General features: G+C 41.5%; 2 protein-coding genes across 7 annotated transcripts in view; one reads left to right on the plus strand and one right to left on the minus strand.

The window, feature by feature from the left end:
* Positions 1 to 809: 809 nt before the first annotated feature.
* On the plus strand, positions 810 to 18,753 carry LOC105567038 (lamin Dm0-like). Of its 2 annotated transcripts, XM_012021561.1 has the most exons (9): positions 810 to 1,563; positions 11,893 to 12,205; positions 12,628 to 12,920; positions 13,238 to 13,432; positions 13,521 to 13,752; positions 13,837 to 14,058; positions 15,562 to 15,663; positions 16,220 to 16,278; positions 17,224 to 18,753. In XM_012021561.1, exons 1-8 carry the CDS (start codon positions 1,091 to 1,093, stop codon positions 16,241 to 16,243), a joined length of 1,854 nt encoding a protein of 617 aa, XP_011876951.1. In that variant the 5' UTR covers positions 810 to 1,090; the 3' UTR covers positions 16,244 to 16,278; positions 17,224 to 18,753. The 2 variants fall into 2 exon arrangements, with proteins under 2 accessions (XP_011876951.1, XP_011876950.1); XM_012021560.1 differs by lacking the exon at positions 16,220 to 16,278.
* A 472-nt stretch (positions 18,754 to 19,225) lies between these two features.
* LOC105567039 overlaps positions 19,226 to 22,381 on the minus strand; it is a 107,123-nt gene continuing 103,967 nt past the window's right edge. For all 5 annotated transcript variants that reach the window (XM_012021566.1, XM_012021564.1, XM_012021565.1 and 2 more), the window contains one exon: positions 19,226 to 21,826. In XM_012021566.1, the coding sequence (XP_011876956.1) occupies positions 20,990 to 21,826 (837 nt within the window). In that variant the 3' untranslated portion in view covers positions 19,226 to 20,989. The remainder of the gene's footprint in view (positions 21,827 to 22,381) is intronic.

Raw genomic sequence — 22,381 nt, forward strand, 5'->3', positions numbered from 1 at the left:
TACTTTCAAGTATCTTTTAAATTTACATACGTGTCTATAAACATTTAGGAGCCAAGATGAAGGAAACATTGAAGCAACGGAGAAAGCGGAGAAGTTGCCGTTTTCCTACACATTTGTGAGATAGTGAGAAGTACAAACGAATTTGTACAGTACCGCAGAAAGATTGTCGGTCTACTTTGTTGCGGAGTTCGTCAGATAAAATTACAGCCGCAATTTGGCGAACGGTGTTCAGGAACAGGAGCCATTTCACTAACGTTCAGAGTCGACGATCGTAAGACAAAGACTGATTATTTTCATATTCAGAGGTCGGGTAACAAAAACATATACACGTAAGAAAAATACACCGAGGCGGAAAGTTCATGTACCTACTGTTTCTTCGTCCTTCGAGGCCCGACAACCCTTTCTCTTCACTCGCCGAGCGGAGAGAGAGCGCGAGAGCCGATTAAACAACTAAAACGAGTACGCGGATTTGAAAAACGTACCGAGACACCCGTTGGCCGGACGATTCGACGTGATTCCGCCCGAATTCCACGTAACGGTCCCGCCGATTGCGCGCGGCGCGATTGGCCGCGCGCGGCCATTCGGGCGCCCGCGCCGGCGCGGCAGCCGCGGCGAATCGCGTCGCGCGTCACTGCCGCGCGCCCGGCCGTTTCGCCGCGCGCGATTGGCCGGCCGCGTGGCGTTCCCGCGGCGCGGCGGCCAATCGCCGGCCGCGGCGCTCCCTCGCGCTTAATGGCGGCGCGAAACCCGGCTTGTGATGTGGCGTCGTCGCAGGCGCACTAGTCTGACCGTTGGCCGTGCTGGTTGAGCGAGTAGTGCGCAATTGGCTGCGACGTGTGTTGGAACGTCGTTTACGGAGGAGACGCGTGCCCGCCCGCACGATCGAGACACGGCCCGCGCTGACGTATTCGGCAGCGAGTTGATCCGATAGGCACGGTCGCGCGCCGGTGTGCCCTCTCTCCCTCCCCTACTCTCGCTTCCCCTCAGTGTCGCGAGGGTGTCCAGCCGGGAGCGACGCAGCGTACGAGACCCGCGGGCGCGAGAAGCCGTGTGCACGCAGAGGAGCCGCGTATAAGCGCAGGGAGCAAGTATGTCGACCAAGTCGAGCAAGAAGACCGCGGCGGCGGCGGCGGCCGCCGCCGCCGCCGCTGCCGCTGCTGCGGCCGCCGCCTCTTCCCCCAACGTCTCGGCCTCGTCGTCGTCGAGCAGCATCCAGCCACCGCCGGGCACGTCGACGCCGATCGCCGGCCGGCGGCCCGGCAGTCCGCTCAGCCCGACTCGCTACTCGCGTATGCAGGAGAAGCAGGACCTGCAGAACCTCAACGACCGCCTGGCCTGCTACATCGAGAAGGTGCGCCTCCTCGAGTCGGAGAACTCCCGGCTCAGCCGGGAGGTGCAGACCACCCAGGACACCGTCACGCGGGAGGTCACCAACATCAAGGCGATGTACGAGCACGAGCTGTCCGACGCGCGGAAGCTGCTCGACGAGACTGCCAGGGAACGCGCCAAGCTCGAGATCGACACCAAACGCCTGTGGGACGATACAGAGGACTTGAAAAGCAAGTAAGTCCAACGGTAAAAAATATATCCCGAGCTTGGGTCTGTTCGAGTCGTTTGAAATCTCCAGTTTTTTCTGCGCTTGAAACGAGATAAATATATATTTGGACGTTTAAGAGAGAGAGAGAGAAGGGGGGAGGATTCTAACAGTATGCGTAGTTGTAAAAAACGTAAGTGACAAAAGAATCTGTCCGCGTTGTTTTCGGAACATACGCCAGTGCTGTGATATCGAGGGATACTCGAGCCCCACTGGACGCGGCATACGACGTGCACATGGCGGGTCTTCGGCAAAGCTTCGGCTGCACCGATATTTTGCACCCGTGATAGCGCGGTGTCCCACGTCCAGTGGTGGGGGCTGCAATGTCCCACGTTATCCTGGCACCGCGGCTCGATTCCTGAATTCCTTCGAGAGAGAAACGCACGCGAAGATTCCGCTCTCGCAGAAAAGTTGAAAGTCAAAAGTGGTTGAAACCCACGCGAACGGCCCGTCGACTTTCAACTCTCAAGGATCGAGTCCCTGGTGTATGGGTTTGAGAGTCCGAGGATCATCTCTGTCTCTGCTGCTGTTGAAACATCTATGGAAACAGCAGTGCGCCCCGAAAATTCGTCGATTGTCGAGTGCACAGTCGGGCGTTGCAGTCGGCAAAGCAGCGAAGCTCGTATTTGAATACAATGGGACGGGGAGGGGGTTCGCGAGAGCTTGGCTCGAAAAAGTTCAGCCCGAGACTGTCCGGCCCCATGAATCATCGGTGCTACACTCAATTTCCCTCGCGATCCGCGCGTGATTCTTTACTCCGGCACATGCGCGGAGCAAAGATGTGCGCGCAGTCGCGTCCACGCGTGGGTCCATAACCTCAATGCAGTCTCCGTTTTTTAGGACCCACGTAGACCGATCTTGAAGACTGATCTACAACGTGTCCTTTGCGTCTAGAAACATTCTATTTCCTAGCCAATAAATACGTTTACAAAATTTGGGCAAGTTGATAAATTGTGCATTGTACAATCGCAAATTGTCGACAAGTTTGTTAAGCGTTTCGATTTGTTTACATAAAATAGAATGTTTCTAGATGCAGAAAGCACATTGTAGATTAGGCTTAATATCTAGAGGTGTAACATTTTGACGGTATTTTTTAGCATTTTTTGCGTTTTGTTTTTCCAGATTTTGCGTTATTTTGATGCTATTTTCGGCGTCTTTTGCGTTTTGTTTTTCCGGATTTTGTATTAGTTTGATAATGTTTTTGTTAATGCCGTGGTCAAAGGTGGGCAGGGCTTCAATAAGACGACTTGGGCCCGGTTTCACCAACGTCGCTTGACTTTACACTTAGTTTAATTCGTTCTTTACCTCATTCCAACTGTTAGTTTAGAAAGAGGCAAAGAACTAGGCTAATTGTAAGCTTAAAGCTAAACAATTAACGGCACCACACTGCAAACGGACGCGGCAACCATCCGGAAGCCTTTACGACTGAAGAAGATACCAACCGCGAAAGCTTGAAAGCCAAAACTAATCTTAGGCATAAATCTCTTTAGGATACAACATTGACGTTAGAAATGTTTACTAAGGACGTTTTTACGTTATTTTGGAAGCTAATTTTGCGTGTTGAGGATATTTTGCGTTATTTTGCGTTTTAAAAACGTGTCAAAACGAAGTTGGGGATTCCAAAATGTAAAAAGATGCCATTAAAAATGTTCCTGGGGCATTTTGCGATATTTTGCGTATCACGAGACACGGTACAGATTTTTTTTCTCGAAGGGTTTGCTCGCCCAATGCGTCTTCCAGGGAGCTGTATTTCGTACACTGTTGCAGCTTCTCTATCGTGTAAAAAAGCTATGCAAACGTCGTTTACGATATCGATAGTTGTCGGTTAGCCGAGTACAGAGTAGAACCTCTCATTTTCGAATTAGATATTCAGTTCGAGTCCGGAAACGTTTGATTTTTTTTAACGATAAATCAGTTTCTAGCTAAAAAGACTCGAACACTTCCCCATTTCGTTATACGTGTATCCTGATTTGTCTGTTATCACGTCAGTGGAATGTGTATACACTGGATATGACTCACGGTGGCGATTTATGCCACTTTCCAAATACCGATGATGCAAAAATTCTAAGACGGCTACATTTGCATTGAGTTGTTCTCTTGTGTACTCTTTTTTTTTTAGGACACGTATAATTTATTTAACGGAGGAATCGCAAATTAATCCAACATAGTATCACTACGGTATTACCAAAGTGTTACTTCAGTCTTACTTTGATACCAGAGGAAATTGTTGTTCCGTTTTATACGGTGATTTATGATTTACATATCTACAAGGTTGGGTTACAGTCGAGCCTACTTATAGCATTTCAGTTCACTTTGCCGTTTAATACTGTAGACCTCAGGCCCGGTTTCACCAAACGTCGCTTAATTAACTTTAATCTCAGTTTAATTCGTGTTTGCGTCTTTCTCTAAAGTAAAAATTAGAAAGAGACAAAGAACGAATTAAGCTAACAATAAGCTCAAAGTTAAACAACGTTGGTGAAACCGGACCTTAGTCATTCTCCTCACATATTCCTGGACTCGATAACTCCTGGAAAATTATCAGATAAGCGTCAATTTACCGGATATTGCACGCATTCTTTATAAAACGCGCGATCGTGCGGCCATTTAATTTAATATCGTCGCGGATAGTCCGGTCTTTTTCATCACTTAATATCGTCGGCCTAATTAGAAAAGTTAACTCCAAGTCTTGACATAATTAAGATATTTGTTTCAGCTGATTTATCTTGAAGAAAATTAAAAACCTCGAGAAACAAGTCCAACTCCGAAGTTACGTGATATTGTGAGGTAGAAGATTTTCTAATTGGGCCGACGATGTCGACATATAAATTTAAATATAGTTTACGAGGACACGTGATATCTAACAGAATACAGAATATATATTTTACACAACAGTTTAATATCGTATTCGACATCTTCGCGCCCTCGCGAGCTACGAAAAACGAATATTTGCACGCCGATCGATGAAAGGATAAAGGTGAGATCGACCCAAGGAGAATTTTGAATCTCGGCAACGTGTTACAAATCCTGCTGAACATTCTCAACCCTGTCCTGGTCGATACTTTTGTGCCGCCGCGTTATTGTTGTTCACCTTATTCTGCGTGCCAGGCAGCGATGTAGATTGCGACGGGTCTCGCGCGGTATAGGTCTCATTCGATCCTGATTCGTCCTGTTCGCCGGAGTACGAAGCGACCGCGTCGATATCCACCGCCGAGCATCCGATTAGATTAACAATTACGGCGTTCTCGTCGATGCGTCACGTGTATGTATTTTCGTCGGGCGTGTTTGTCAACAGAGATCGTGATTTCAAAAACGATACATCGAGGTTGGTTGCCTGACACAGGCACAGGGCGGTGGGGAAGAGAAAAAAGGATAATAATCTTAATTATTATCTTACGTTTTATCTGCTTTTTACTGTTTTATTGACTCTTGCACTTAACTTATTAATTAATTAATTCATTTTTCTAACTTATTATCTTACTATTTATCTATTTATTTATTTATCTTTACCCGTAATAATCTCAGATATGATATTGTGAATTCGCTGCCAGGCTCGTGAACTCATTCTCTTTCGGCATAAAATTAATAATTTTTTCAGTCAACATTAAGTACTTTCCTTCTTTGTACATACTTAAAGTTCCTTTCTTTGTATTGAGGTTTTGCAATTTGTATCCAGCTTGTACTTGAAAAGGACCCGGTAAAGAGGTCGAAACGTTGTGACTTAATAAGGATCACCTTTCTGGTCGACTTTTTTAAAACTAATTTCCCTCTGTTTAGAAGCAAAATGTTGAAAGCGCGCGAAAAGGACAGAAAAACAAGCTGAAAGAGGGAGGAGGAGATAGAAACGGAGAGAAAGTCGAAAAGAGCGGAGGCAAGCGACGTTTTACACGGAGAGGAAATAATTTTCGGCGGCGGTGAGCGCACGCGCCGCCCGGAGGGAAGAAGCATGAACGGAGCCTCGGCGTGACGTTACTACGAGCGGTTGCGTCACGCTTACTATGCGGCGGTGATGTCAGCGCGCCGCGCCGGTGCGTTATCACCTGACCTAAAAACATTGACTCGATTCCCGCCGTCACGTACGACCGTGAAGCCGGCTGGGGAGATTATACATTGGGCGCGTTTTGTCCCGCCGTCGCGTCGGGACGATCGATTTCCCCGACTCGCGCGAGAGTGAAATTTTTCCGCGATGGACTCACCCCTTTCGTCCTTGCGCCTCACCCCCGCCCCGCGATTATCAGGTCTTCCACATTACGAGGATCGATTCGACACCTTCGCTCGCTGCAAATCGACGGAGGAGGGCGGCGGGGTGTGGAAGAAGTCGAAAGCGCGACGGGCGGTTTGGGCCCCGATTTCACCAAACGTCGCTTAACTTTAGTCTTACTTTAATTCGTGTTTGTTTCTTTCTAGAGTAACAGTTGGAAGGAGACTAGGAACGGATTAAGCTGAGCTTAAAGTGAAGCGACGTTGGTGAAATCGGACCTTAATATACGGAGAGAATTTTCTTTTAAAGTTTACCCCAAAAGTCGTGTAATCGTGGGACAACGATGGCACTTTGAAGAACTTTATACTTTTAACTTAAAGTTTTTTGACATTTCACCACACATCTTACCAGTAAAATGTACACCAATTGTTAAGTATAATTAGAGGAAAGTCCTCTGTTACGAGATAGGATTCTAATGTGAGATAGTGTAATAGGTTTTCAACGTCCAAATTCAATCGCGAATCGTTCCGCACCGATTACACGAACTAACAATCAATTGTCCACTAAACCGATTTCACTCCGAGGGAAACAAATTCATGGTGGAACCAACAGATGATGCCTATTAATTTAGCAGAAACTCCGCTATTAGGGACTTTCCTCTAGTAGTAAAAAGCATGATAAAATTTCAAGAAACTCATAAAGTTCTTCAAAGTGTCACGTTGTCCCACGATTACATTATTTTCAGGATAAATTTTAAGTGGAACTTCTCTCCGCGCAGGATCGAGCCGTGTAGACGGAAGAGAAAGAACTCGAAAGGGAAAGAAATCAACGTTTTTCTTTGTTCATGTCGAGTGCACAATTATCGGCACGCGTGCAACAGCGACAATTCCACGCTCTAAATAATCATCGCGTGCCGCATTTCTTAAGTTACAGGTGACGATAGCTGAACGTGTTTATCGCTCGCGATGCCGACGAAATTACGGTGTTTCCTGATGTACCGTTACGACCGGTACAACACACCGGCGGTACATTCCCCATAACGCGCGTCTGCCATGCCCACCTTACGTGCGTAGGGCAGGCGGTAGAGGGCTTGGGCCTGGTTTCACGTCGCTTAACTTCGAGCTTAGCTTGATTCATTCTTTGTCTCTTTCTAGCCGTTACTTTGGAAAGAGACAAACGTGAATTAAACTAAGATTAATGTTAAACGACGTTTGGTGAAGCCGAGCCTTCGTAATCTCGTACTTTGTCCACCTGTACTTTTGAAATAACGTTTCCCTCCCGAAACGGAGACGATTAATGCCCGTTTCTACCAATGCAGTTCAGCTTTACTCTCGACTCAACTTGATATCTTTTTCCTAGTTTTACAAATTGGAAAAAGATAAGGTGTAATTAAACCGAGATTAAAGTTAATCCGTATTGGTAGAAACGAGCGTGTCACTCGCTATTGCACGAAGATAAGATACCGAGATTATATTTGTGCAGTTGGCGGCATATATGTTTTGACAGTGAAGTTGCCTGTGCGTAGTGACGCATGCGGGACGCGTGCTTCCTATGGCTGATGGCAGAGAAACGATCCGTAAACGCTACTGTCTTATACCCGTTTCTACCAACGCAGTTTAACTTCAATCTCGGTTCAACTTGCTTTGTATCTTTCTCTAGTTTTACGAATTGGAAAAGGACAAGAAGTAATTTAAGCTGAGATTAAAGTTAATCTGCATTGGTAGAAACGGGCATTAGTCGTAGACGTAAGGCAAGGCAGAGAAAACCGAGAAAGTATAGGACTCAAGTTTTTCTCTGCCTTGCTTTACGTCTACGACTAAGACAGTCTTCAGCGTTTACGGATCGTTCTCTGCCATCAGCCTATCTGAATACTGGCGTGTGTCACTTGGGTGGTTTGAGACGTTATATTGTGTGATATAAATTATTATTGCATTATTGTTTGTTAGGCATAGATGAAAATTATCATCTCCAGCTGCTTTGAGATAGCGTTGCCGTTCCTTGAATAATCAACGAGCGATCAGTCATGACGCACAAATATCTAGACAGAGAGCATGCGATCCGAGTGTGATCCGCTACGCGGGCAACTTCGCTTACCAATGTCCATTTCTATCAATGCAAATCGACTTTAATCTCGATTTAACTTTCCTTTTACCTTTTTCTAGTTCCAAGAGCTGGAAAAGGTTGGAAAGTAAATTAAACCGAGATTCAAATTAAACTACATCGGTAGAATTGGACACAAGGCATTTGTGTATGTCATCGAATGTGCATGTACATCGATTAAAATAGATAATAAAATTCGTTACTGCAGGTTGAAAGCCCCCGGGGCGCAATCACGGCCGTGCAGCTCACTTTCACGCTAAAGATCGTGACGTTTTCGACGATGACCATTAATGCGGGTCTTTCGATAAAATAGCACCGCGACTTGGCTCCGCCGCTATTATTTTTATTGTTACTCATTGCGTTATGCATTGGCGATGTCGCGATTCTCTTTCGCCCCCGCTGTCTCGAACCTTCGCGAGAGGAATTGTGTCAGCGACCAAAATTACTGGAAATATGCGGTATTTCATTATGCGACACACGCCACTTGAACGGCCTCTGTCTCTCTTTCTGTCTCTCTCTCGTTCTTTCCGCGGTGCTTAGCGCCCGCAAAAATTCACTGGTCCTTGAATAAGCAAAAAAAGGTCGTGGCATGACGCGAGCGTCTCTTAATAGACAACTCAAGATATTTAAGACCATTACGCATTGATAATTGTGTGCCTTACGAGATTCTTTCAATTGTCGGTCATTTCTTCATTTAGGAATTTCCAAATTTAAATTTTTCTGGACGTTTTAGACATAAAAGATAAATTTAATGCTGCTGTTGCAGTTGTAAGAATAAGCCTCAAAATTGGAGTGACGCTTTTGGTAGGAAAATTAATTATAAATTCCCCAAAGAAGCTGAAGTATCACATCCCTAAAATGCATGTATCCGGGGAAATCCTTATTTATTTCTAGATTTTTCTTCAGAATGCTTTTCTTCCAAGCTTTCGAGGCCTCCTTCGAGTGTTTTTAAGCCCCCTCGGATAACTCCGTGTTTCGCATCTCTGCCAACGAGGAAAACTCTTCGAATTCTCCCTCCTCAGTTTTTCCATTCACCAAAAGTGGAGTAGCCTCATGATCCAGTTAAACGATGAGAGACCACGTTCGCGCATTCCTCGTGCGCTTCGCGCGAGGCGGTCGTATCAGTGCTCCGAGGCCGAGACGATGCTAATAATCTTGAATTCCGCGCGTCGCGGATAAGCCGCGGGTGGAGCGGCTCGTGCGCTTTCGAGGACGCGCGGGGTTTTTATTTTCCGAGCGAAATTCTGAAGATCGCGACCGTCTCTCGATCGTCGTACACCGGTGCCGCGCGGAGTCGTGGATGACGTCACGCGTCCGATGTCAGCCATTTTAGCGATGTCAGGCGTCGCGTGAGGCCGCCGGGTGTTGCACGCGAGCGGGCGCGTGTAAAGCCTTCGCCATTTTCGGAGTCGCGATCTTGTAAGTTCAAGATCGCACACGAGGTGTCGTGTGCAACGCGACCGGCACCGCGGCTGGGGTGTTCAGATTCGTATTACGAGTCTGATAATGTCTTTTTAATTTTGTTGCCTTGGCAGCGTATTGCTAATTTCTTGATGAAACAATCGTGCCACGGGTGTATTGCCTGGTTTCTTCCTAGAAAAAGAAGTGGCGTGTGAAAAATATATTGAATATACACAAAATATGAAAGAGAATTTTCTATCTGCGCTCACACGCACAAAATATATAAAAATATTTTTGCACACGTATATGTGGATGCATATGTGTTTGTATAATACATGTAAGAATATAATTATACAATTGAAAATTACACGCTCTCGGGGTCCCAGTTTGTACATTACTCGAATGTCTTTACAAAAATTAAAACTTCAGCGTCTCGTGACTAAACTTGACCCGTGACACTGAGACGGATGTCGCTCGCTCGTACATAGCTGGATGTAATAACGTTGCAAGGCTTTCGAAAGGCGTCTCGTCGCCTCGCCTTTCCTTCCGATTGGTCTGCGAGAGAACTAGAGGGCGACGACCATCACCCTCCTGCTAAGAAGCATACGAGTCTCGAGACTCCCTTGCCCGACAATTGTTTAGAACAGTGGCGTCCAACTTTGTTTTTTTGAGGGGGTCTGCAGTTTGCACGGCGACGGCCCTAAAACAAAAAAAAATGAAGAAATTAGCAACGTGACAAGACTTTGCTATCTACACGGAGAGAGTTTTCTCTTAAAATTTATCCAGAAAATTAAGTCTTCACTGCATCCTTGCGACATATAGTTTACAAATAACAACCGTGAGAGCATCTTGACACAAATGGTGATTACTGCGAACAATAACTGTTCAAACATTTAACAATTTGTTCGTATCAGTAATACTGCAAACCAATTAGAAAATTACGAGAGCGAATGCGGTCTGCGACAAATCATGATGCACGGCTGTGGCTATTTGAATTAGTTTGAAGGAAAGATCGCACTGAAGATTTTCAAAACAGAAAAGTTTTTCCACTTTTCGTGTCACGGAGAGGCTTTTTGAGTCACTGGACTTTTTGGCTTTGAGTCTTGAACATTTTGTATCCAGTTTTCTTCCTTTGACTCACCCGTACAGCCCCGTCTTATCATATTCGGCCGCTTTCAACCTTCATACTGTTAAGATTAACGGCCGACACGCTTCTCGCGATAGTGTGCTTTCCGAGGTGCACGTTGTTTTTTTTTTCTTTCTCGAGAACCAGGCAGGAAAGCAGCGAATATTAAAGACAACGTCCGGGCCACCATGGCGGAAAATAAAATTCTCAATGTGGGTCGTGGCATCGCTTGAAATAGAAGCGCCGCGCTCTTCCCCACCCGGCGTGCGCGCGGCTTCCTCCTCGCGAACGGTATATCGTAAACGAAAGCGAATCAGAATTAGAATGCCGATCGTACCGTGATTCTCTTGCGTGTTTGTGTCGCGCAAAACAACGCTTACCGCATTACTTAGAATTGGGCGATTTCGCCGGACGAAAATGACCCAATTCGGATTCCACGAGAAATTAATTTCATTAAGTCCGGTTTCCATTTCTTTTCTGTCCGCCTATTTCCAGTCTCGTTTTTAATCCCCCGACTGTTCCCTCAATTAAATGTAAAACGAGGATTCCTGGTGAAGTCTGACGCGGAGGACACCGTAGCGAGGAAAGCGATTCCACGAGAATAGACATAGCATCATTCGATGTTGCCTGTTTTGAGGCAGTAGGCCAAGGATAGCAAGACGATGTCGGTCCCGAGTGTTTTATGTCCGAAGAACCTTCGTGGAAACCCGAAGTCGGGGAAAAATTCACTCTGGCATATAAATCCTCGCTAAAGCTTCTTTCCACGTTTCGATTATTAAGACTACCCGAGTCAGAGCAACGTTTGATTCTCTCGATACTTTCCTTTTAAGTTACAATTAGCATTCTATCTTTTATCTTTTTTAATTAAGTATTGTGCTTCTGTGTACATTATAATATACGCAGAAAGCAAAGTTACGTAATTGGAGTTGGTGGGATTTAATTTTTTTTATGTTATAACAAATGGCATTTGGCCGTTATGTAATCAGGCGCGCGCGTTGCGGTTTGCAAACTTCCTGCGACAACGTGAAAAACTTGCCGATAATCTTGATGGACGGTCGGGCTGCTGAAAGTTACAGTCAGCTGTTAAAGAAATGTAGCAGAAACTAAAACCAACCACCACGGTACACGATGCTATTTTTCCTACTGGATCGCTTGCGAGAGTGAATCAGAATTCAGCCGTAAGGCCCGGTTTCGCCAACCTTGTTTAACTTTAAGCTTAGCTGAATTCGTTCTTTGTCTCTTTTCAACTGTTACTTTAGAGAGAGACAACCATGAATTAAACTAAGATTAAATTAAGCAACTTTGGTGAGACCGGGCCTAACTCACCTGGTCTGAAACTGCATTCTCATTGACTCTTGCAAGAAATCCAGTAGGAAAAATAGTATCGTGTGTCGCATTGGCTTTAAAGATGAAAGATATTATGTCGCTAATATAAATGGACCTTGTACAATTGACACTTGTCGCTTGTTTCAGACTGGACAAGAAGACGAAAGACCTGCAGATAGCAGAACGTAATGCAATGATATACGAGACGCGCTGCGGCGACTTGCAATCGCAGTTCAATCAGTCGCAGGCGGAGCGCAAGAAGCTGGCCGAGAAGGAACGAGAATCGGACAAGGAGCTGGAACGATTGAAAGCAATGCTAGTCGACGCTCGCAAGCACCTGGAGGAAGAGACTCTCCAGCGGATCGATCTCGAAAACAATATTCAGAGCCTCAAAGAAGACATCAGTTTTAAGGACCAAGTTTATCAGCAAGAACTCACGGAGACTCGTACGAGACGACAGGTGAGTGATTACGCGAAACAATGGGGCCATTTGAGTCCGGCTGCGCTGTCGTAAAAGTGTTATACGTCTTAACAAACTTTATCGACTGATATTTGGCAGGATGAGAAAAACTGATTTGAAAATTTATCCGGAAATGATAATTTAATTATACCGTATATTTACGGTATTTGCCAATTTTTATGAATGTACAAAAATTTATATTTCTATCTTGATCGCGCTTTACGATAAATAAATTAGTTATTGCCATCTCTAAAAGCGTTTCATCCAATATTGCTTTAAGAGCGATGAAAACTGTCTGACCGGAAAAAGAAATAAAGAGATAAGATAAATTTCCCATCGATGTTAATAGCCTGATTTAATAATCTATTTCCTATTCATCTCTCCTTCGAAATAATACTTATTCTTTTGTAATTGCGTTTCAGGTTGAAATATCGGAGATCGACGGTCGTCTTGCGGAACAATATGAAGCCAAACTACAGCAATCCCTGCAAGAATTACGCGATCAGTATGAAGCGCAGATGCGTGCTAATCGAGAGGAGATTGAGCTTTTATACGAGAACAAAATCAAGAACTTGGCATCTCACGCTCAGCGTAATAGCGGAGCCGCTAGCATGGCAGCGGAGGAATTGAGACAGACTCGCTCTCGAATCGAAAGTCTTAATACAAGAATCAACGAACTCGAAACAGCCAACAATTCCCTTAATGCACGCATCAGGTAGTCTTTTTTTTACAAGATTGCCTTGTAAAAAATTTTTACTTTCGCTAATATGCAAATATAATATTATATTATACCGTATATTTACGGTATTTGCCAATTTTTATGAATGTACAAAAATGAATGTACGGTATAATATATATTTTAATCCGCGCCACAGAGTTTTACTGTGAGACAAACGAGAAAAGCACAATGTAGATATTAAGAATTAATGGGCAAGCATTATCGGAAACTTATCAGACTAATATCATTTGTGGATAAATAAAAATAGCACCACAAAAATAAATATATAAATAACGTAAAATGTTTCTCGACAGGGACTTGGAGAATTTACGAGAGAACGAACGTGCTCGTCACGCGGAGAGCTTGTCTATGATGGAATCGGAGTTATCGCGTATGCGAGATGAAATGGCTCAACAGTTGCAAGAATATCAGGATCTTATGGATATTAAAGTGGCGCTCGATATAGAAATTGCTGCGTATCGCAAGCTGCTAGAATCCGAAGAGGCAAGGTGAGTCAATATTATAGTATCTCTGTAAATTCGAATGGCAAATGTTGCGTGATAATGTTAACTTATGCGGAGTGTATCTCATTTTCAGATTAAACATCACACCTATGCAGTCGACGAATACATCTATGGCCACTGGTAGATCGACTCCGTCCAGACATACTCCTCTCAGAGGTGGCAAGCGAAAACGCACTCTGTTAGAGGAGAGCGAGGAACGTAGTAGTAGTGATTACAGTGTCTCTGGTACAGCTAGAGGTGACATAGAAATAACAGAAGCAGATCCCCAAGGACGATTTGTAAAGCTGACTAATAAGGGCAACAAGGTAAGTAGGAGCTAAAATCTAACAATGTGCCTTTTAGTTTCATTCAAGTTAATTCGAACTTCTTATCGAATATAACTTAAACAGGAAACAAGCTTGGGCGGATGGCAGATTACTCGCAAAGCCGGCTCTCTAGAAACTACGTTCAAGTTTCATCGTAGCGTAAAGCTCGATGCAGGTGCTAATGTGATGGTGTGGTCGGCTGATATCGGTGCAACACACGAGCCGCCGTCCAACATCGTTATGAAGGGTCAAAAGTGGTTTGTAGCGGACAACATGACCACAACACTGACAAATATTGAAGGAGAGGTATGTGTATCCCATTTGCTATGCATTAAATCCATAAATACATTTTTCCTTTTTTTCTTGTAAAGCCGTGACTGCTAACGATCACTGGTTTCTGGTCTGCATATATCTGCAGCGTGTAAGATATACGGATTTAAAGTTTAACGCCTATCTAAAGTCTAATGTCCTCTTTCATTCGAACTGTCCATGTATATTGTTACTCTTCATTCCTGCGTGGAGGACGCTTCCCTGGGGCTTCCACGGAGGTCGATAGAGATGGCGACCGAATGGACCTCCGTTAATACGCTCCCTCTAAATTCTACTAAATCTTCTCTCCTCATTGCTGATTGCTTCATACTATTGTCGTGTCTTCAATCCTTCGATTTACTTAGAATCTGTTTTGATTCAGTGTTCCTTTATCAAATTGCATCTCGACTCTTTTCTTGGTCATTCAAAACTCGCATAACTGCTAACTATTTATACTCGCTTGCGTCACATTCTGACCACATCTCAAAACTTTGATTTGTCTCAATCTTTTGTGATATCGCTTTTTGGCTATGTATATATTGTATATGTTCCTGCACTAGTGCTAAACAACCATTAAACATTCCTGTCTCCGGGGTTCCTATTGTATTCGTAAATACGATAACGTTTTCCGTCATATCTTAGTTCTGGATGGCTCCACAATACAGTTTCGTTACATGCTGTGCTGTTTGGTGTTCTTTTCTGCAGTTAAATATTGCAATCAATTCCCATCCTTCATAAAATCTGCCACTCTTCTCTTCGCACCGTCGCTGTTCGTTTAATTTCATCGTCCACTTTCTCTTTGGAATAACTATGCTTACAATTGTGTTGTATTTTTTTTGTAGGTATCATATGCAACTCCTGCCCGTTACAGCTTTAAGCAATTTGTTACGATTTATAGTCTCTTTACGTTCGCGGATGCGTTGTGCTGTATATGCCCAATATGTGTGAAAATTATTACATATAGTTTATCCTTCATTCTAATGTGCACTATGTTGTATTACTGGCGCTAAATTATGTATGTACCAGCTACATTGATGCCTCATTATTTACGTGCAACACTCTCTATTATTTTTGTCTTCATCGTCCTGTCTTCATCATACATAATAATGTATTATTATTGTCTTTACCATTATCCTGAACGCCTCTATAGAGAGTTGTTGTTTGGCAAAGATACTCTCGGTGATTTGCTATTGTCTTCCAAGAAGTAGCGATCGAATAAAAACGATTCTGGTCGGTTTTGAATTATCAGGCTCTTTTATTCGCTAGAACAGCACACATCTTACGCCACGATCACCACGATGGCGTAACAAGAGAATCTCTTTACTAATATATTTTTAATTTAGATAAATTTTGTAAGTAATTTAAAGACTCTTGGGTGAAACTTTGAAGGGACTTGGGATAAGATTAGATATTTTTGATAACATAATGCGTTATTATGTGTGTTTAAAAATTAATATTAAATGCGATGAAATGCGGGATTATAAGTTAATTTTCCAACAGGAAGTGGCAACTTCTGAGCGCAAGAGACAGCAACTGTCTACATCCTTGTCCCGACACAGAGAAATGGGATTCCGACCATCAGAAGAGCTCCATCACCAACAGGTAAGAATGCAATAAACGTTTTATTGCATTATACATCACATTGAATGTTGTAGTGAAATGAAAGCTTTAAACTACCTTTCGAAATTAAAACAAGCGTAGATATATTGTTAGGAAGAAAATATTAAAAAAGAAAAATGTAATAATATACAATGCTGATATATATGCGTTAGCATTATATTTTAACTGCAGCATTATTTTGGTATACTACCGACGCACGAAATCATATTTAGCAAATTGTATAGCAATCGCCGTAATGTGAAAAAAACAACACTTCCATACTTGGAAATTAAAGAGGTATCAGCGAGTAGAATAACAGATCTTGGAATCGCTATGCTCTTTAATTCTCAAACATCGAAGACAATGTGGCTATATCTGTTCCGAGTTTTTAAGGCATTACAGGGATCAATTTAATATTTGCACAGCAAGTAGTAGATATTCGGACATTGCCTACCTCTCATTTGTTTCTGAAGACTCGTTATATACAGAATAAGTGTTGCAGTTATAGACAACTAATTTTGGGGGGTAGCATTTTCACAATTCACTTCTTGTTCCATAGAGAAGATATCTCTACCCGTATTAAAGGGTGAGGGCACACGACTCTGATGGGCACTTTATGTAAGTTATTTTATAACCTATCAGATGTTCGAACATTACGTTATCGATAATACTCTTCGCACTCATAATATATAGAAATTATTTCGCTTCACATTTTGTTGGTTTATCATGCAGCATTTTGCCTGGATGCTCACTGCTTAACTAAAATCTCATGCCTTACGAGAATTAATGTAATCTTCGTTACATAATATTGTTACCATCCCATTAATTAACCACATTGTCTTTAATTAAAATAGTATTGTCAAATATACATATTATTAAATATTATCTACGTAGACAATACTTAAAGCTTTCTTTCTTACACCGGGATTCAACCTGATATTAATGATAATTTGCAGTTTAAAGAAATTTCTCATTGTACGTTATTTATATGTTATTAAATTTTTACATGCTGAATATATTCTACGTATGAATGCAAGATCCCTAGATTGAGTTTTTATATTGTGTTTCGGCGGATCATCGAAGGTATTTATTTTTTTTTTATATTAATTGCTCCCGAGTTTCATAGCATTATTAATATACATATGTAATCGGATTGGCGCCGAGAGCCTGAGAAATTGTATGCGCTTTACTTAGAATGCGAACGGTAGTAACATTTACAAATAACATAAACCTGTGATTTAGCAAATTTATGTGTATTCTACATTACTGCATATATGTTAATACAATAATATAGGTCATTGTATACCAGAGACGTAAAGAAAAAGCAGAGTAATGTTACTGAGATATATATCTTATATATCTTCTCCACACGCATATCTTTTTCACCGTGTGAACATAACAATGAGATTCATTATTTGCTTATATCTGTGACTAAACGGACATGCCGATATTCTCGCAATGGATTAGGCAAACTGGGGTCCGCGGTGATTATTCATTTCTTTTTTTCCCCCGTTTCTTTCGTTTCTTTTTGTTAATAAGATATACGTACGTTTTATGTTTCAGAGCGATCTCCAAGGTGAAGACCGTTGCTCCATTATGTAAACCTAAATTTACCATAAGTGTAATATCAAAAAATTTTGAAAGCTTATATGGGGCTTTATTCCGTAACCGCAGTTTAGAAACTGACGAAAATAAAGAAAAGGAGATCATTAACACAAAGAAATTAATTTAGAGTACAATATCAGAAATATATGAGATACAAGATCTATCTGTTTGATTTTCACCTTCGAAGAGAAGGAGAATAAAAACACAGAAATGATGAATATCGAAATATATAATTTTCCTTACGTTTATGTAATAGAACATATATATTATATATATTATATATAATGTACACATATATGAAAAGATATTGTATAATATATTTGAACTGACAAGAGTTCAAATCAAACTTAACAAATGGGTTTCGTGATGTGAATGAAATACGTTTTTTTTTGCATTTATCAATCTCTATTCATCACAAAGAAAAAAGGGAACTGTGCTATTATATTCCGTTAAACCCACGGCCGTACAACGATTACCGTGTACAGACGTATACTAATGGTACGCTTGTATTCAGAAAACTTCTTCCCCATTGTGCGCCCGCGTTCACGTTTACCGCCGCTATGCATTCGTTTTGTACTTCCAATTGTAACATCGAAATAGCGAGATACTTGCGAGCTGTAACGATTGATAATTTTTTAATTTGTGATAATTTATTACATTTATGTTCGTTCACTTTGTCCAATAAGAATCTTCAAGCACGCGATTGGGTTACCAGTATTTAATAGTAATATGAAACTGTGGGGAAGCTAAATATGATAGATGTACGACTATCAATTAAATAGACAGTTTCACACTTCAATGAATCCTGAAGAAAACGCTTGTTCAAACGTTCGATTGAATGTTACTTCCATTTTCCGATCGAGTAATATTTAATTAAACGCTGCACATTTTTAAGTCAATGAAAAAGTGTATTCTTCGGTCGCGATAAGCTGCGAAATTGTGCATTGAATCGTACGAATGCTGCCGACATTCAATTGATCTTACTGAAAGAACAGAAATGATAATGGAAAGTATAGGAAACGTGTTCCTACGATCGCGCCCACCTATGCATTCAAAATGATTTTTCTTAATTGTATCCAGCCTTATATCATTTATACTAATAATAAAAATTACAATTAACGTACAAATGTACTTGTCATTATTATTTTTCACAATAGTGACAGCAGCTAACCGTTTTTAGACGAATGTTAAGTTAGAGTAAGTTACGTCTGACAAGAGAGCATCAGAAAAGCCGAAAAGATTAGACGGACAGATTGTTCGTATTTTATGTACATGAATCGGTATACTTGTATACAGAGCCGATTTATAGGCAAAATTTCCCTCTCTTTGTATAAGAGTGCTATTTTTATCGTAATAAAAAAAACCGCACTTATGCCTGAATCATTAAGAGTCGATAGATATTTTTAATGTTAGTCCGTTTTTGTAATAAAACTTATCAGTTCAAAAATGTATTGTATTCTGCCAATAAAACTGTATCTTGTTTCGTCACTCTTTGCACAATATACAGTTGATACCCTCCATTCTAAGAATGTCTATTCCGAATCAACTGTTTTCCTCCCAATTAGGATTCTCCTCTTGTCCTGCTCTTTTGCCATCCGTATTTAAATAAGATAGAACGTGTAGAGTAGAATTTTCTGAGCGTATACCATTTGAATACAAGTTGGGATTGAGGGAAAAAAATGTTTAAATAGATTCAATTCTGACAATATCTTAAAATATAGGAGATTCAATTGTACTGTTATACTTACAGTTTAATTCGCTGAAATGAAAAAAATACCTGTTCAAAAAGTTTGTACCAAATATTAGATAAATGAATGTAAAAGTTTTTTAACCTTTAGAAATCTAATGGATCTTGTTTCATGATTTTTTCAATTTTCAAGTTAGAAATCTTAAACATCTGAGAGTTAATCTGGAACTGAAAGATCGTCTCCTCGATTTCTAGAGGTTAAATTTTGTTGAAGATAATTTATTGGAGTTTTATTAATATTTTTCTGTACATACAGTACATATACAAAGATTTCTCGCACATATTAAAAGGTAACGTGGAAATTAGTATAAAAGTTCTTTGACATATCGTAATGCGCACATCACAATGTGTGATGAGAGGCATTTATTATAATTATCGATGGTACGGTTATTCTATTCGCCTTACGATATTATGATGAAATAAAAAATGATTCTCTGTACCCGTATGAAATAAATATTAGGAACTAAGCTGGGTGACATTTCGCATCTATAATACAAATCTGTAATATTCTGAAAATTACGTGATAAATTATAATGCAGATTATATAATTAAATTATACACATATATACATACATACATATGTATATATAATTTAATCTTATCCGTTGAATTGTAAGCAATTTACAGTAACGCACTTATTCACATAATGGAAATGTTTTAGAGAATTAGAAAAAAGAAAAACTATCAAGAAAAATGAAATTACATAGATTTTTTGTTACGTTACTACGATATAATATATGTATCTTTATAAATGAAAACACGTAAAATCTTACACTTATTCTAAGCTTACACAAGAAATAGACAAAAATGCCTTACACAAAATGGTAAAATAAGCGACAAAAGACGAAGTAAAATCAACATCGTATCCTTAACACTCGGATAAAAGGATCCACTTTGACGTCGCAATATCTTTTGAAAGGAAGCTCTTCTTTAAGTACCGTAAATCGTGCAATAAATGTACCCTTCACGTTGCTATTACATCGACAAAAGCACAATAATGAGCGCGACCGGTTTCCGTTCCGAGATTCGTTCGGGCGAAATCAAAATCGGTAGTTTCTATCGTCGCAAAGAGTATAGTGAGATGATATAATAATTTGTTCAAAACACGCAGAGTCTTGGAAAATCCATCACATTCACATAGATCTTATATGTATATATCGTATAACCATTATATATACGTGAACACAATATAGAACATTTACACATTTTATAAGTTAACGCGTTTATATCTTGTAAGCAGAGGGTGCGTTCTCATTTCCTCTCATTGTCAGTATTACTGCTAGTACTGGACGCTATTGCTGAGTTCAGTTTCTGAGAAAATTATTCTCGAATGAAATCTCGATATCCTTCGTAATAACCATAGCAGCTATTCTTTTCTAAACGCAACCATCCGCATCTTTTCATTGAGACCGAATGCTCAAAAGTATTGGGAGTACTGCCAGTAGTACTGAGAGGAAATGAGAACACGCCCATAGTCTTCGCGAAGTTATCCTCCGTTGATTACTTTCGATGGCTGTGCTTCTCTTCGTAGTCTTAAATAATCTAAGTATCCATTTCGCTCGATAGTTTTTGGATGGTAACGGTTTTGTATTATGTAAGTGTTTTAAGAGGCTAATATATCCTTACTTCTTCTGAAAACTTGTAAATATCTTTGAAAATGGCAGTCAGCGCCAGGAGCATTCGAACTATAATCTCACATTTATTGAACATGCGAATGTGAATGTATTGATGATCAGATACAAACTGTTAGGCACGTACCTGTCGATATATCCGATTAAATTCTCTCTTTGAATCCGTCGATTAAACTCTCAATAAATACCAACATGTCTCTCTCAGATACTTTGAACATCGTTAATTCTTTTTTTCTTCAAAGTCGATCTTTAACTTTCGTCCCCTCGCGGTTCGCATAAAGCTTTACTCTCGTCATCGACATAGGAGCCTCTACAACTTCCCTCGTTGCACATTTCAGCGATTATTTCACGAATTACCGGTCGTCAGATTGCTGTTCAGCAGCTCGGTATTGGCGTTGTTCGCCGCCAGCTGCTGTTCTTCCTTTTGCTTTCTGCGCCGCCTGCGATTCCGCTTGTGAATGCAGAGCAGCACCACGAAGACGATGAAGAGAACCGTCCCGAGACACGAGGCTACCAGTGTCCAGATCGAGCGGGCCTTCTCAGTCTCCACCCTCAGCTGTATGATGGAAGTGCACTCGTTGTACAGCTCATACGTCCGGTTGCTGAATTGCACATTGGCGCAATTCTTGGTCGTGCAATTGAAGAATTCAGGCTTCATTTTTATCTGACGTAACTTCACCCAGGCATTCAACGCCTGGCATTGGCAGCCGACGAACTTGATCGGGTTCTGATTTTTCGTTCCCGCGACATCGATGATGAGAACCTTGAGCGAGCAGAACGGCGCCAGGTCCTCGGTCGACACCGAGGCTATATCATTCTCGGACACGTTGAGGGTTAAAAGGTTCGGCTGGGGACCGATAGTCGGGATCTTGGTGAGCTTGTTCCCGGCCAACTGTAACAGCTCGATGGGCGAGGTGATGTTTACCTGGAACACCGTGTCGTAGAACCTATTGTTGTCGAGGTAGAGCGATTGGAGATACGGCAGCTGGAACAGGCTCTTCGGCAGATAGTCACAACCGTTTTGCGTAAGCACCAGCACCTTCAGGTACGGCAGTTGGGTGAAGGCCTCTTCCTCGACCTTTGTGATGAAATTGTCACTCAGATAGACGTAGCCCAAATTCTTGTAAGGGGTCAGGCTATCGTCCTTCAAAGTTCTCATTCGATTCCCACTAAAATCGAGCGCCTGTAAAAGACATATTTTCAGGCAAGACGTAAAAGAACGTTAGGGCCCGAGCAGAATTGCTGTCTTATACTCTTAAGACAGCCTTAAGACAATGTTTTATGTTTCAAGCCTTGTCCTTAAGAGTACAAGACAGCTATTCTGCTCAGGCCCTTAAACGAACGACAAGACACGTGTTTAGAAAAATTATCCTCTGTACTTAACATCGGAGCATCGTTAAATTGGAATGGAAAAAGTTCAAATCTTATATAATTTCGATATCGGAGTTCAGTAAGCAGTACATTAAATTGTAATTATATATGCGTATGCGTATGTAAGCGTGTACTGTATAAAATTAACAAACAAAAGTACCATCTCACTCCTGAAGGCACGCAGTGTGTTATTCAGATGGAGATTAAACACACCGTTCACGTTATTTATCAGATTTCTGTTAGTAGAAAAAAAAACGGGGTGAAAAATGGTAATTCCGTTGAACGGAAAGAGGTCGGGATTTATCAATAAAATCTTTGTTTCCGTAAAGATGCACTTGTCAGATTAGCCGGTCGGCGAGAAGAATTA

The sequence above is a fragment of the Vollenhovia emeryi genome, unplaced genomic scaffold, assembly GCF_000949405.1.
Source record: "Vollenhovia emeryi isolate VEMERY1.0 unplaced genomic scaffold, V.emery_V1.0 DF939141.1, whole genome shotgun sequence".
Classification (NCBI taxonomy): domain Eukaryota; kingdom Metazoa; phylum Arthropoda; class Insecta; order Hymenoptera; family Formicidae; genus Vollenhovia; species Vollenhovia emeryi.